At 41.0% G+C, this 16,056-nt stretch overlaps 1 protein-coding gene across 1 annotated transcript in view; it reads right to left on the minus strand.

The window, feature by feature from the left end:
* NOXO1 (NADPH oxidase organizer 1) overlaps window positions 1–16,056 on the minus strand; it is a 46,679-nt gene that overhangs the window by 6,691 nt on the left and 23,932 nt on the right. Inside the window, 2 exon segments of the mRNA XM_044000119.1 lie at window positions 6,763–6,885; window positions 7,029–7,107. Coding sequence (XP_043856054.1) covers window positions 6,763–6,885; window positions 7,029–7,107 — 202 coding nt within the window.

Genomic DNA, 16,056 nt, shown 5'->3' on the forward strand with positions numbered 1-16,056 from the left:
CTGGGCAAGTCATTGCCCTCATTGCCCTGCAAAAAAAACAACAAACCAAAAAATAAGAAGAAGAAGAAAAGAAAAAGAAAGAAAAGAAAATGTTTTTTTTTAATTAATAAGATAAGGTAGAGTGGAGAAAACAGAAATATCCAAAAGAATAATATAACTACAACTTGAAGTGACAACAAAGATGAGAACAAAAATGTCAGACAGTGTTGGCACTAATTTATAAAACATCCACCATCCTTTCTTTTAAAGTACTGAGATATAAGCTTGCATTTACTCCTTTTGTGTGTGTGTGAGGCAATTGGGGTTAAGTGACTTGCCCAGGGTCACACAGCCAGTAAGTGTTAAGTGTCTGAGGCCGGATTTGAACTCAGGTCCTCCTGACTCCAGGGCCAGTGCTCTATCCACTACACTACCTAGCTGCCCCGCACTTACTCTTTTACAAATACTTTTTAAATGATGTTTTGATTATTTGGGGAAGGGGGGAGTTGTTCATTAAGGGGAGTTCAACTGAGACCAAGCCTGAGTGTTTCGATGATGGATTCAAATAAAATTTATCAATAAAAAACAGTTATCAATTAAAAAAAACTCAATTTGGAGTCAGAGAACCTGAGTTCAAATTTTACTCTGCTGCTTACTACTTATATGATTTTGAAATTACAAGTTTTTACCCTTCTACTTGGCAGAAAATGCTAAATGAATAATTTGTTCATTCCACTGTAATAAATGCTTCTTGGTGATCAATCGATTTTAGTTCCCCCTTCTGAAAAAAGAAAAGGACTGGAAATGATGATGTAGCTCCCAATGATCCCTTGACACTTCTTTCTGTATCTGATTTAGACAAAGGCAGCTAGGTATAGTGTACAGAAGTTGGGAGGACCTGAGTTCAAATTTCACTTCAGACACTTACTAGCTGTGTAACCCTGGGCAAGTCATTTAATCCCTTTTTTCTTTCTTTTTTTTTTCCCCCGGGACCATGAGGGTTAAGTGACTTGCCCAGGGTCACACAGCTAGTAAGTGTTAAGTGTCGGAGGCAGGATTTCAACTCAGGTACTCCTGAATCCAGGGCCAGTCCTTTATCCACTGCCTCACTTAGCTGCCCCCAAGTCACTTAATCTCAATTACCTTAAATATCCGGGGCCATCTCCAGTTCTGTTTATATCTTTGTTTTGTTTTGTGTGTGTGTGTGTCTCTGTGTATGTGCTCATGGTTTTTTTGTGTGTGTTTTGTTTTGGTTTTTGGTGGGGCAATGAGGGTTAAGTGACTTGCCCAGGGTCACACAGCTAATAAGTGTCAAGTTAAGTGACTTGCCCACAGTCACACAGCTAGTAATCGTCAAGTATCTGAGATCAGATTTGAAGTCAGCTGACAGCTGCCCCTGAGAATGAGGATTAAGAAAGGGCCATTGGATTTGGCAACTAAGAAAGTGTAGTTTCAGTGGAATGTAAGGTCAGAAGCCAGATTGTAAGGGGTTAAGAAGAGGAGAGGAGAGATAGTTGGAGGCACCTAGTACAGATGGCCTTTTTGAGGAATTTAGCTACCAAGGGCAGAAGAGATATAGGATGATAATTATAGAGGATAGAAGGCCAAGCTAAAGTGAAATGTAGAGTGGCTAATCAGCAGCCTAATTAATTAATTAATTAATTAATTTTTGTGAGGCAATTGGGGTTAAGTGACTTGCTCAGGGTCACACAGCTAGTAAGTGTTAAGTGTCTGAGGCCAGATTTGAACTCAGGTACTCCTGAATCCAGGGCCAGTGCTCTATCCACTATGCCATCTAGCTGCCCCCAATTTTTGGTTTTTGCAGGGCAATGAGGGTTAAGTGACTTGCCCAGGGTCACACACTAGTTAAGTGTCAAGTGTCTGAGGCCAGATTTGAAATCAGTGAGCCCAATAATTAGCAGCCTAGCAAATTGTTTTCTATCTCAATAAGATTTAAATATTAGCTTCCCAGCCTTTTATTACTGTCATTTTAGGTTTACTGAGTCCTGTGAATCTTGTTAATTCTTACTGATTCTTCCATGCTTAGCATTTCTTTCTGTGTAGGAATAAACTACCTGTCTCCTACCTAGATTAGTATTGTGCATTAAGAACCTCTTTTACTTCCACTTTCTTGGGGGACACTTAAACTTGTGAACCATTATCTGATTTACTATAATTAAAAATTATCCCCAGATGGCTGGTGTTGGGGAACTTAATAAACCAATGAGTATGAGAAAGGAGAGCCCCCTGTCACCAGAGGCTAGAATTCCCTGGGGCTAAGGGATCAAAGTCTGGATGTGGCTGGGGATAAGACTAGGAGAGGGGGAAGTGCCCTACCCCCTTTGAGCTCAGCCAAATAGTCTCTCTATTTTAGAGTAGCTCTAGAAATATTAACTTCATTGTCTAAAAGGAGGAAGAGGATAGATACAAGTTCCCAGATTACATCACAATCAGGATCATAAATTACAGATAGATTTATGTAATTAATAAACAAACTTCTCAGAGGCATGGTAAAGGCTGCTGATGAGTACATGTCACTGGACTTATTGAATCTAATTGATACTGGTTTTATTTCTAGACAGAGTGTATGTAATGGCTAAGGTCCAAGAGTGGGACCAAAAATGGATAATAGTCTATGTGAATTCAATGGACAATAGATATAGATAAGGAAGCATTAAACAAATGACTGAGTCATTCAGAGTTGACAACAGAAATTGAGGGCTTTATGATAGTATTAAGGAACCAGGTTATTGCTACCAGGAATTACTGAGAGGTTATCTTCAAAAAGCCTGGGTTTATTATCAGGGCAGCTTATGCAAGGAAACAGTAGAAACTATTGTTTTTGCAGGTCACAAACATTTAGCAGTTATCCAATAACTAAAAAGACACAATCAGGTAGCCAGAATTATACACCAGAAAATGAAGATCCTCTGTAAACTAACAGAGAACACAAGAGAACAAGCCCATAAACTACCAATAGAGACCCCAAGATATTTGGGGAATTCAACAAATTAATCCTACTGGACCTATAGAGTTATAACAGATAGAACTGTTACCAATAGTTACCCAGATATAACTTTGATCTATAAAAATTTAAGAATGTTTTTACTAGGTATTGCCAAACTGAATAGTCAAAAAAAAATCTCCAAACTTCATGGAATGAAAACCTTGCAAAATATAAAGACTCAAGAGGAGAAATCAAATCATTTTGGGAACAGGATGAGGTCTATATCATCTATGAGGTAGTTAGGTGGCACAATGAATAGAGTGTTGTGCCTGGAGTCATCAAGATCTGAGTTCAAATTCTTCCTAGATACTTCCTAGCTCTGTGACCCTGGACAAGTTGCTTAACCCTGTTTGCCTCAGTTTCCTCATGTGTAAAATGAACTGGAGAAGGAAATAGCAAACCACTCCAGTATCTTCGCCAAGAAAACCCCAAATAGGGTCACAAAGCATCAGACACGACTGAAATAACTGAACAACTATATCATCCCCATCATCCTGTCTGCTATACAATTGTTTTTGTTGTTGTTTTTTTAGTGAGGCAATTGGGGTTAAGTGACTTGCCCAAGGTCACACAACTAGTAAGTGTTAAGTGTCTGAAGCCGGATTTGAACTCAGGTACTCCTGATTCCAGGACCGGTGTTCTATCCACTATGCCACCTAGTGGCCCTGCTATAGCAATTGTACAGAACATACTTTCCATGAGCAGAGAAAAAGCTGAGTTTACAGCCTGATAGTTTTATTCAGTTATTAAAAGCAGTCATTTTGCCTGCCTATTCGATAGTATGGAGAACACCAAAAATAAAAGAGTAATTGCAGCATAGTGACTTGTCTCAGGACCCTTTCTATCTGAACTCCATTAAAGAACTTAAGAAGAAAATTTAATTATTATTACAATAATTATTATTATGATCATTAGCACAGTGTCTTCAGTGCTTAGCACTAGTTGACTTTTGTTTGTTCTTTTTTTTTTTTTTTTTGCGGGGGCAATGAGGGTTAAGTGACTTGCCCAGGGTCACACAGCTAGTAAGTGTCAAGTGTCTGAGGCTGGATTTGAACTCAGGTACTCCTGAATCCAGGGCCGGTGCTTTATCCACTGCACCACCTAGCCGCCCCCCTGTTGACTTTTAATAATAACACAATTTTCTCTTACAAAAAAAAAATGTAATCTGTGCTAATCACACCCATTTTATACAGTAGAAACCCAGGGAAGGGATGTGACTTACCTCTGTCACATAGCTAGTGAGTGTCTGACTCTTAGGTCTGGGCTCTTTTGGAAAGACAACTTCCTCTCTTCTATGGAAGTTAACTGGATTTTGGACCAGAAAGGGAGGCATACAGTGCGTACAGGAAGATTCCCTTTGACAGGGAGCTCACCACCTCATTTCACTTTTGGAGACAAGGAGCTCACCACCTTACTTCACTTTGGGGGACAGGGAGCTCACCATCTCACTTCACTTTTGGGGACAGGGAGCTTACCACCTTACTTCACTTTTGGGGACAGGGAGCTCACCACCTTACTTCACTTTTAGAAAGCTCTACAAGGGCTTTTGTTTTTGCTGTTTTGTTTTGTTTCTGACATCTGCTTCCTTGTAGCTCCTAACCGGTCTAAGTTTTACCTTCTGGGACCAATGGGAAGAATCTGAATCTCTATTCCACAAGACAGACCTTCAACTATTTGAAAAAAAAAATCTGAAAGCCATTTCTAAACTGTCCATTTCCCTCTTCTCCCTCCTCTACCCCCAATCTTTTTTTCTCTGACTGGCAATGTGATAGTGACAGATAATAACATGGGTATGTTTGTACTTCCCATTAGTGGGGACCCAAACACTGAGTGCTCCTTAGCAATGAAGATTCCCTATAACTTTCAGAAGGATGGGAGAAGGGGCAGTTAGGTGGTACAGTGGATAGAGCACCGGCCCTGGATTCAGGAGGACCTGAGTTCAAATCCAGACTCAGACACTTGACATTTACTAGCTGTGTGACCTTGGGCAAGTCACTTAACCCTCATTGCCCTGGGGAGAAAAAAAGAAGTATAGGGGAGCAGAACTGTCTTCAGACCTATTCCAACTACTGCAGGAACTCCAAACTTAAAAGACTCTGATGGTCACTCTGTTACAGAAGGGAACTTCATAGGTCAAGTTTTTTAAAAGTGTCCCTAGGGGGGAAGCTAGGTGGCGCAGTGGATAAAGCACCGGCCCTGGATTCAGGAGTACCTGAGTTCAAATTCGGACTCAGACACTTGACACTTACCAGCTGTGTGACCCTGGGCAAGTCACTTAACCCCCATTGCCCCGCGAAAAAAACAAAAACAAAAACAAAAAGTGTCCCTAGTCCCTCCAGACCAAAGAACCCTAGGAAAGCAGGAAGAGAAGGATGGCTATAGTTCTGTACACACACAATCACAAAAACACACCGGTTAGAATGTGTGTTTCTGTATATACCTAACTACAGAATATGCATGTCTGTGTCATCTCTAATAATAACAATAGCTAACATTTACATACCACTCACTATGTGCTAGGCACCCATGGTGCTTTTATAAGATTATCTCATTTGAGCCTCACAACAACCCTGGGAGGTAGATGCTATTATTATCCCCATTTTACAGATGAGGAAACTGAGGCAAACAGAGGGTAAATGATTTGCCCTAATGAGCATCCGAGGCCGGATTAGAACTCAAGTCTTCCTGACTCCAGGTCCAGTGCTCTATTCACTTTACCATATAGCTACCCTACCTTGTTTCTCTATGGATCTGTGTGTGCTTGTATATTTGTACGTCTGAATGTATCTTTTGGTGTGTGTGTGTGTGTGTGTGTGTGCCTGTGTTTGCATCTGGGTCAGTATCTCTGGGTCAGTCAATTGTAACCTTGACTTCGTCCCCTGTTGACCTCATGTAAGAGGGTGGTTCTGGGAGGAAGAGGGCAAATGTTTAAGCTGAGCAAATGTTTAAGAGGGCCAGAGGGCAAATATTTAAGCTGTCTTGCTACTTCCTTGTGTGAAAAAGTAATGTGGGGATAACCCCTGGGCTACCACCTCTTCCGGGGAGAAATAATTTTAGGAACATGGGATCTCACATGGTTAAAGTTGAAACAGAAGGCTCTCCTTGTGGGTACAAAGCCAGGCTAGCGGCTGTGGTTAGGGTCCTTTCACAATAGAGAAGGTTGCCATCTCTTACCCTGTGCTCCCTGCTAAGATAGGGTCAAGCAGCTGTCATCTCTTCAGACTCAAGGCTGTAGGAAGCACCCCAGCATGGTATCAAGGGATCCCAGTTAGGGTCATAGAAGAAATGGGGTATGGGGTGGTGCAGTGGATAAAGCACCAACCCTGGATTCAGGAGGACCTAAGTTCAAATTCGACCTCAGACACTTGACACTTATTAGCTGTGTGACACTAGGGAAGTCACTTAACCTTCATTGACCTGCCAAAAAAAAACCCCACTGGAACATTGTAGGCAATTAATACCTTTTTGTTTCCTCCTTTCCTTGGAACAAAGGTGAACAACAACAACAAAAACAACGGCTCATCCTATGGGAGGTTGTGATCAGTCCTTTCCCTAAAGCAGGGTCTGAGTGTACTCCTCAACCTCACCCAGACTAGGAGCTCCCTGAGGGCAGGGCCCGGGTCTGCTGCTCCTGTTTTCCCCAGACTATGATATCCCCAGAGCCAAGCTAGAGCTGGCTCCTTTTCTGGCCCCAAAGCACAAGAAGCTCAGAGGTAATAGAACCAGCGGCTGGTTCCTCACCCTGTACAAACTCCCCTAAGCCCCAGGATTCCCACCGACTCAAACAGGGGCTGAGACAACTCCTGAGCCTCCCCTGGCTGAGCTCCAGGAATGTGCTTCAATCTCTCCAAGCAAAGGGGCTTTGTGTAACTTTTGGCGGCTTCCTCTGAAGTCCAAGGCTGCCATCAGAGAGGCCCACCTGTCACTGAGCCCAAGCCCCAGCCCAGCCCAACCAAGCACTGAAGAAGGTTATAAGGAGTTGTTGACACAAGAGCTGAGTCAGCTCCCCCTGAATAGGATCCTCTATTCTGTTCTCCCACACCCTCCCGTGTAACCTGGGGGGAAGGGTGGTGGTGAAAAGGTGCTTGAACATCTCCAGGAAGAAGTTTAGAGCAAATGTTCTGAAAGGCAGCACAATGTGTTAGAGTGGACAGGGCTTCTTGGTTTGGAATCAGAAGAACCTGGGTTTAAATCCTACCCTTGGACACTTACTAGCTGTATGACCCTGGATGAGTCACTTACCCATCTATGCCTCATTTTCCTCATCTGTAAAAATGAAGGAGTTCTTTGATTATCTCGAAGTTTCTTTCTAGCTTTAAATCCTATGCTCCTGCGATCTCCATCCTCCTTTTTCACCAGGGAAGGGGGAGGCAAGGGAAAAAGAGACAACTTCTGACACATATAGCTCTGAGCCTTTAAGCTATGAACATTCAGAGCAAGTAGAGACCCTTCTTGTCCCCCACTCCCCACCCCAGCTGGAGCAATCTGGGAAGGCTTTCTGAAGGAAGAAAACTTGGTTGTATTTTTACTAGCTATGTGACTCTGGGCATTCACTTAACTTCTGTCCACCCCAGTTTCCTCAACCATCAAATGGGGATCATAACAGCACCTTCCTCTCAGGGTTGTTATGAGGATCAAATGAAATGATATTTGTAAAGCACTTAGCACATGTCTGGAACATTGTAGGCAATTAATACCTTTTTGTTTCCTCCTTTCCTTGAGCTAGGTCCTGAAGTTTTGTCAGAGAAGAGAGACTGCTCCAAGTTGAAGACTTGCTAGCAAAGGCTTGTGGGAAAGGAAGGATGGCCCTGGCGTGCTCTGGTCACTGAGGAACCCACAGTGCCAGTACTCTGGAAGGAAGGGAGACAAGAAAAAGCCTTACTTATTGATGTGGGATGGAATTAGGTTCAAATTGATTGTGTTGTCCCAAAAGAATTACAAGACTCAGTGACTCAGTTTCCCAAGTTTTATTGCAATACTATGAGTGACCACAGGGAGAGAACCAGAATAGTGGAAAAGTATCTCTCAAATAGGGAAAGTCAGTTATATTTATAGTATAGATAAATTGGTTATCAGTCTCATTATAATAATCTCCACCTTAGGGAGGTACAGGGGGGAGGGCCTGTCCTAATTTGGAGTTCCTAAGCCAACCCCCAGGGCGGGTACCTTTTTCAGTGGAGGTGTGTTTTGAGGATTTACACATCATAAGGTGAATCTGGGGACAAATTTGGCCTTTTCTGTGCATGTCTCTTTCTGATTCCCATGGCTAGTTTCAAAACATCTTCATTTATCAGGGGCAGCTAGGTGGTGCAATGGATAGAGCACTGCCTTGGATTCAGGAGAACCTGAGTTCAAATCTAGCCTCAGACACTTAACACTTACTAGCTGTGTGTCACTTAACCCCAATTGCCTCACCAAAAAAAAAAAAAAGGACAAAAACATCTTCATTTATAATTTATTTTTAGTCTAAGTTTCTATAGCCTGTCAATGTATTATTGTTATAGTCTTGGGCCTTCACGGCCTAGCTCCCTCTGTTCCTGTTATGAGTACTGATTACTGTGGGTAAGAGAATTTAGCATCCTGACTTGTAAGTTATCCATTAACTGGGGTCTGAATCCCTCTTAGAGCTCAAATCTGAATTAGAGCTTGGGTCTTAGGTTTTTCTGTTAACCCCTTTTTGCCTCTTACATCAATTATGAAAATTGCAATCCATCTACAGAGAAAGAACTGATGGTATCTGAAAACAGATTGAAACATAATTTTTTTGATAGTTCCTTAATCTGAAGTCTTGTTTTCATCTGTTTTCTTTCACAACCTGGCTAATGTGGAGATGTTTTGCATGGCTACTCATGTATAACTTATATTGAATTGCTTGAGTTCTTGGGGGTGGGGAGTGGGGAGGGAGGGAGAAAGAGAAGTTGGAACACAAAGTTTTAAAAAATTGATGTCAAAATTTGTTTTTACATATAATTTGGAAAATAAAATTCTAAACAAAAAAAAAGAAAGAAAAGAAAAAGAAAAAGCTTTCCCCTCAATGGTAGCAACTAGAGGCTCCTGCCCCTGGTATCTTCTAGTTGTAGGTGGAGCTGGAGCCAGTGGCTATCCCTGGGTCATATCGAGGGTACAAATTAAGAGGGTTAATGGAGGCAGGACCTTAGCAGAAGTGGACAAAGATGGGGAGGGGAGGACAGGGAGGCAAGTCAGTCACATCCCTTGTTCTCCCACTGTAACCCCTTTCCCTGTCTTTGTTTAGCTACAAATGCCATCTCCCCCCGCTTTTTTTTCCCCAAGAAAACCCCATGAACAGAATTGCTTAGTGTGCTATGGTCCATGGGGTCATGAACTATTGGTCCACCATTATCATCTCCCTCCCTCCCCTTCTGGAAAAAAGGCCATGGCTATAGATATTCCCAAAGGATATCCCAGACTTCTTCCTTTAAGTGAGAGGAGTCCACACTATATATCAATTAATGCAATCTTCAGAAGCTTGGGATGTAATCAGCATAAGGGGGTTTCTCTCCCTACTTCAACTGATATAATCACAGAATCACTCCACCAATCCTGGGTCTAGCACAAAGCAATCCCAAAGTATGTAAAGTCGTTACTGAGTTTTTTCTATGCCGCGAAGTCTTTCATCAATTTGAGAGAATCCTAGACCTCGGGCTATAGAATGAGGGTCCATTAAAGCCACACAGGAAACAGACTGTGATTGTTGGAGAGAACCAGTCACACTCCTTGGGCCTAAATATCAAGCTAGCCAGCCATTCAGATGTCCACTGGACCTGTCACGGTAGAGTCCAAGCATGGGAACTGGACTCAGGAGGGAAAACAAGAGTTGAGGAGGAATTGCTCAAGACTGCAGAGAGAGGCCATATGGTAGATCCAGCTCCCTCTCCCACCAGATTCTCAGGACTAGCTCAAACAGTTCACATGCTTCACAGCTAGAAGAAAAGAGAATCGAAGAGCCCAGTTGCTTGCTTTGGTATGTAATTTTTATTATCATTATTTATATAGCACCTTAGGGTTTATGAAACACTTTACAAATGATTATTTCATCATATCACAACAACCCTGGGATGTAGGCATTCCTCCCTGCCCGCCCCGCCCCCCTCCCATTTTACAGATCAGGGAACTGAGGCAAACAGAGATTAAGTGACTTGCACACAGCTATTAAGTTTCTAAGGCTGGATGTGAAACTTAGGGCTTTCTGATGCTTCAATATTACATCCACTAGGGGCAGCTAGGTAGTGCAGTGGATAAAGCATGGGGCCTAGATTCAGGAGGACCTAAGTTCAAATCCAGCTGCAGACACTTGACACTTACTAGCTGTGTGACCCTGGGCAAGTCACTTAACCCTCATTGACCCGCAAAAAAAAAATATACTACATCCACTCCACCTACCTAGCTGCTATATCCTCCCCCTTCCCCTTCCCAGACTCCCCCTCCCCCCACCAATTATCTGTTCTTCTGGTACAGCAACCAGTAAAGGGAGTCTTCATTATCACATAGTGCAGGCCTCTTTCCATGATCCCATCTTTCAAAGTACCCCACCTCCACACCCCCAAGCTTCCATGAAAGGACTGGAAACAAGCAGAGAATATCTGCACATTTTCTAAGGAACCACTTTACACACCAGATTAGAAGCCAGGTTCCCTCCCACAAAGTTAGCCCATGGTCCAGAGAGCAGCCAAGGGGCCAGACCACAAGATCTTGCATACGGGCAAACTGTGAGCAAAAATTATTAATAATGGATATCTTGGGGCAGCTAGATGGTGCAGCGGATAGAGCACTGGCTCTGGAGTCAGGAGTACCTGAGTTCAAATCCGGCCTCAGACACTTAACACTTATTAGCTGTGTGACCCTGGGCAAGTCACTTAACCCCAATTGCCTCACTTAAAAAAAAAAAAAAAAAGGATATCTTGGGGGATTTAGTATTCCTCCCTCCTTCTTTCTAAGTCCTTCAGGTTTTTCTCTGTTGGATTTTACTGCTGAGATTTAGCCTGAAGGACTTTACTAAAGAGATTTGTTCTGCACCAAACTAGGTGAAAACTTTTCTGGTCTATCAGCTTGGGTGGGGTCTGCATTCTTTCTATAACGATTGGAATGATGCCACCTGCTGGAGACTTACTGTAGAAAAGCTTCTGATGAAGTGAAGGTCTTTGAAGGCAAGACCAGGAGTCTTTTCTTTGGCATCAGGAAGTGAAGTCAGCTTGTGGGAGGAAGAAGGGAGGAACCTGGCGCTCTGACTGGCGCTCTTTCCTTCAGACTCTGGTGGAGAGCGGAGCTAGAAATGTGCTCTCCCTTTAATAGATAGATGAATATAGGCCTTTCTCTCTCTCTTTACCAAATTCTTATTCTCCTTAATAAATGCTTAAAAGTCTAACTCTTGCTAAAGCTTATAATTTATTTGCGACCATTCATTAGATATTTTAGACAGACTAGCTAGAATTTTAGCCCTTAACATTTCTCTGCTGTCTTCTTTTTATTTTTTTTTACCAAAATTTGAGCTATTCATTTTAATAGAACACACTTCCAATCATGTCAACTAAATTATATTTTATTGCTATGTGATAGACCTCTTACATTAGAAGGGTATATAAACTGAGACCCCACTGCCATAGGTGATCTTTGGTCTGAGAGACCCCTCCATTGACAATCCTTTTATTAATAACCTGCCTTCCTGCAAAAAACAAACCAAACCAAAACAAACCAAAATGAAAAACTGCCAGCCTATTTAAAAAAAGGATGAAATTACTCAAGAACTATGTCTCTCATTTTTAATAGTCACAGAATGCACAGCCCCCACCATGTTCTATGGCAGTGGGAGACAAGCACAGGGATCCTGGAATTCTTTGCTTGGGACAATCAACTTGCATGGATTTAATTATCATCTCTATGATGATGACTCTCAGATCTAAATATCCAGCCCTAATCTCTCCTCTAAATTTCCATCCTGCTTTTTGTTGTTGTTCGGCCATTTTCGACTCTTTGTGACCCCACGGTTTATCATTTCCTTCTCCAGCTCATTTTTGTTTGTTTTTGTTTTTTAGTGAGGCAATTGGGGTTAAGTGACTTGCCCAGGGTCACACAGCTAGTAAGTGTTAAGTGTCTGAGGCCGGACTTGAACTCAGGTATTCCTGACTCCAGGGCCGGTGCTCTATCCACTGCGCCACCTAGCTGCCCCTCTCCAGCTCATTTTACAGATGAGGAAACTGAGGCAAAGATGATTAAGTGATTTGCCCAGGGTCACATAGCTAAGGAAATAGCTGAGGCTACATTTGAACTCAGGTCCTCCTGATTCCAGGCCCTGTGTTCTATCCATTGCACCACCTATCTGCTGTTATGGGTGAAATGGGGTATGGGTTTTGGGTTAGGGGTTGGGGTTCTTAGGAATTCCTCTTTAAAGAATTAAACCCTCTTGCACACAAAAGCAGTTAGAATAAGATGGTAGTTTATTTAGGGGCAAGGGAAGAGAAGGCGGGGGAGGGAAACCTTGAAATAAATCCTTGGACTTCTCATGGGGAGATAGGTATGGAACAAAGCACGTGGCTATCAGTCCCCCTTTAACAATTGTCTATTGAAAAAAAACAAAAAAACCCAAACAACTGTCTATTGAACATTTCAAATTGGATATCTGAGAGATATGTCCCACTCAACAGAGTCAAAACAGAGCTCATGATCTTTCCTTTCAAACACAACCACTTCCAAGTTTCCCTATTCCTGTTGTAGGTACACCTTGCTTGAGGTCTATCAGGTTCATAACCTTGGTGTCCCTTTCTATTCAATTAATTCCCATGACTTCCTATTGCCTTTGTAATCAAATATAAATTCCTCTGGTTAGTTTTTTTTTTAATAAACATTTTTATTTAAAGTAAAAAAAAAATAGGTGGGAAGTAGCAGTACAGAACTAGAAACAATGGGTCCAAATTTTGGAGAGCAGATCATCTGTTGTAAAGAAAATTATATACATTATAGTAACATGGCAAAATGGGATGCTTTGGAAAACAATAGGTTCCCAATCACTAAAGGTCTTCCAAAAGACCTAAATTATAACTTCTTTGGGTTTTTTTGATTTAATGCTGCATTTAAAAAGCAGACAATTTCCATACATAAATCAAAACATGCAAAAAATAGGACTGTATATGAAATTGTGAATTCTATCTCATACCAGTTGCTCTAAGTATAATTCTGTAATTTCATTTTTTAAAAGTTTAGCTTGTCATGTATTTGATCTTCCCTTGAGTGAATCTGAAATATTACAATGACTCCTTAAGACTATTATTACTGACAAAACCTCCCATTAACCTTACTTTCTTCCTCCCAAATTCTCCCTCCACAATGGGGAAGTGGAGGTTAACCCACACTATGGCCACATCTAAAAATATTCCTTTTTCCATCTGTTGTCCACACCTTCTGTATGAAAAAGGGTAACATGTTTAAAGTATTTTCAGGTCTCCTGGAGGCTTGATTCTTTGTATTCATTAGTTTCAGAATTGTTTTCTCTTTATCTTGTCCTTATACTGGTTTAATTTCTTCTGACTCTGCTTATTTCACTTTGCATCAATCAGTTCATACTACCCAGGATTTGATGAAGTCACCTCTCATCACTTCCTATAATGAAACAATATTTGTTGAACCATTTTCCCAATTATCTAAGGCTTTCTAAAAGACCTTAGTTGCCACTTAACTTTTAATCCCTACATTAGGATAAGGACATGTTTTTATGATGACTCTTACCTCCCCAGTACTTTCACCTTCTCAATGAAGTGTACCCTGTTCTCACCATTAACCTTAGTTTTATATACTTCTACACCAAAAATTTTTACATCTATGATCAAGCTCCTTTGTGTATTTATATACACCTCTCATGTACCCCAATTATGTGAAATTAAAAGGTTCACCTTTCCTTTCTATTATGTGTTTTTTTTTACCTGCCCTTGGTCTTATCACTCTTCAAACCCTTAAACTAGAACTAGTCCACCCCCCTACCCCCAACATCCTCTGAAGACATTAAGGTTCTAAAGGCCTACCAAAAGTTTCTTCCTCCCCTATCCTCATTAAAATGTTAGCACTAAACTGATTCAACCATTCTGGAGAGCAATGTGGAACCATGCCCCAAAGGGCTATGGGACTGTGCATACCCTTTGGCCCAGCAATACCACTACTAGGTCTGTATCCCAAAGAGATCACAGAAAAGGGAAAAGGACCCACATGTACAAAAAATGGGGAATGGCTGAACAAGTTGTGGTATGAATGTAATGGAATACCATTGTGCTATAAGAAACAATGAACAGGAGGAGTTCAGAGAAACCCGGAAGGACCTGCATGAACTGATGATGAGCAATGAGCAGAACCAGAAAAACACTACACACAGTATCATCAACAACTGTGATAGACTAGATTCCTCTCACCAATACAAGAGAGTTTCAAAGGACTCATGATGGAAAAGGCTCTCCAAATCCAGAAGAAAAAAAAAACTGGAATATGGATGCTGATTGAACCACACTATTTCTCCTGTTTTTGGTGCTGTTGTTTTTCTTTTGAGGTTTTTCCATTTTTGCTCTGATTCTTCTTCCACAACATGACCAATGCAGAAATATGACCAATGTATATATATAGTCTATATCAGATTACCTGCTGTCCAGGGGAGGGGGGAGGGAGAAAAATTTGGAATTGGAAATCCCATACAAACAAATGTTGAAAGCCATCTCTACATGCAACTGGAAAATAACAAAACACCTTTATTTTTTAAAAAATAATGAGCAAGCAGTTTTCAGAAAAACCTGGACTTAAGTGGACTGATGCTGAGGGAAGTGAGCAGAATCAGGAAAACATTGTACACCAACATTGTGTGATGACTGTGATAGACTGACTTAGCTCTTCTTAGCAATACAATGTTCTAAGACAATTCCAAAGGACTCATGATGGAAAATGCTCTCTGCATCCAGAAAAAAAACAACACTGTGTAATCTGAATTAGATTGAACCATACTGTTTTCTACTTTTTTTTCTTTTAAGTTTTTTCCTTTTGTTCTACTTCTTTTTTTTTTTTAAGTGAGGCAATTGGGGTTAAGTGACTTGCCCAAGGTCACACAGCTAGTAAGTGTTAAGTGTCTGAGGCCGGATTTGAACTCAGGTATTCCTGAATCCAGGGCCGGTGCTCTATCCACTGCGCCACCTAGCTGCCCCTGTTCTACTTCTTAAACATGACTAATGCAGAAATGTTTTATGGGATTATACATATGCAAGCAAATTTGAAACTGAAAATCTCAAAAAACCAAAATGTTGAAAAATCTTATATATAACTGGAATTTTAAAGAATGCCTTTATGATTTAAAAAAAGTTAGCACTATCATACAACTCCTTTTAATTATTCCAATAAATTGACCGTTCTAGATTTCACCAAACTCATTTGTTTCTTCTATTCCAAACTTTTTCCTTAGCTCTGGTCTTTCCACCAAAAATTCTTCAAAATCTTCTACTGTATTAAATATCCACTTTTCCCCATATTTTTCCCAATTCTTTTGCTTTTCTAAATATTGTATTCCAAGATTTCCTCTCATTTATGGTTGAAGCAGCCAAGTCTTGTGTGATCCTAACTGTAACTCCTTGGTATTTGAACTGCTTCATTCTGGATTCTTGTAGTATTTTCTCTTTGACTTGTAGGTCCTGAATTTTGACTATTACATTCCTGGGAGTTTTTATTTGGGGATTTATTAGAGGAGGTGACCTATGAATTCTTTCTATATTTATTCTGCCTTCTTTTCCTATTAAATGTGGGCAGTTCTCACTTATGATTTCTTGAAATATAGCATCCAAGCTTTTTACTAGATCAATGTTTTCAGGGAGCCCAATAATTTTAAAATTATCTCTTCTTGACCAGTTTTCCAAGTCAGTTGTTTTTGATACCAAATACCTTACATTTTCTTCTTCCAGCTTTTCCATCTTTTCATTTTGTTCTAATATTTCTTGCTGTCTTGAAGAGTCATTGATTTCTATTTGGTGTACCCTTGTTTTCAAGGACTCTACTTCTTGGGTAATGTCTACTACTTTGTCTTCTAAGTTACTTAT

The sequence above is a fragment of the Dromiciops gliroides genome, chromosome 1 (genome assembly GCF_019393635.1).
Source record: "Dromiciops gliroides isolate mDroGli1 chromosome 1, mDroGli1.pri, whole genome shotgun sequence".
Taxonomy (NCBI): Eukaryota; Metazoa; Chordata; class Mammalia; order Microbiotheria; family Microbiotheriidae; genus Dromiciops; species Dromiciops gliroides.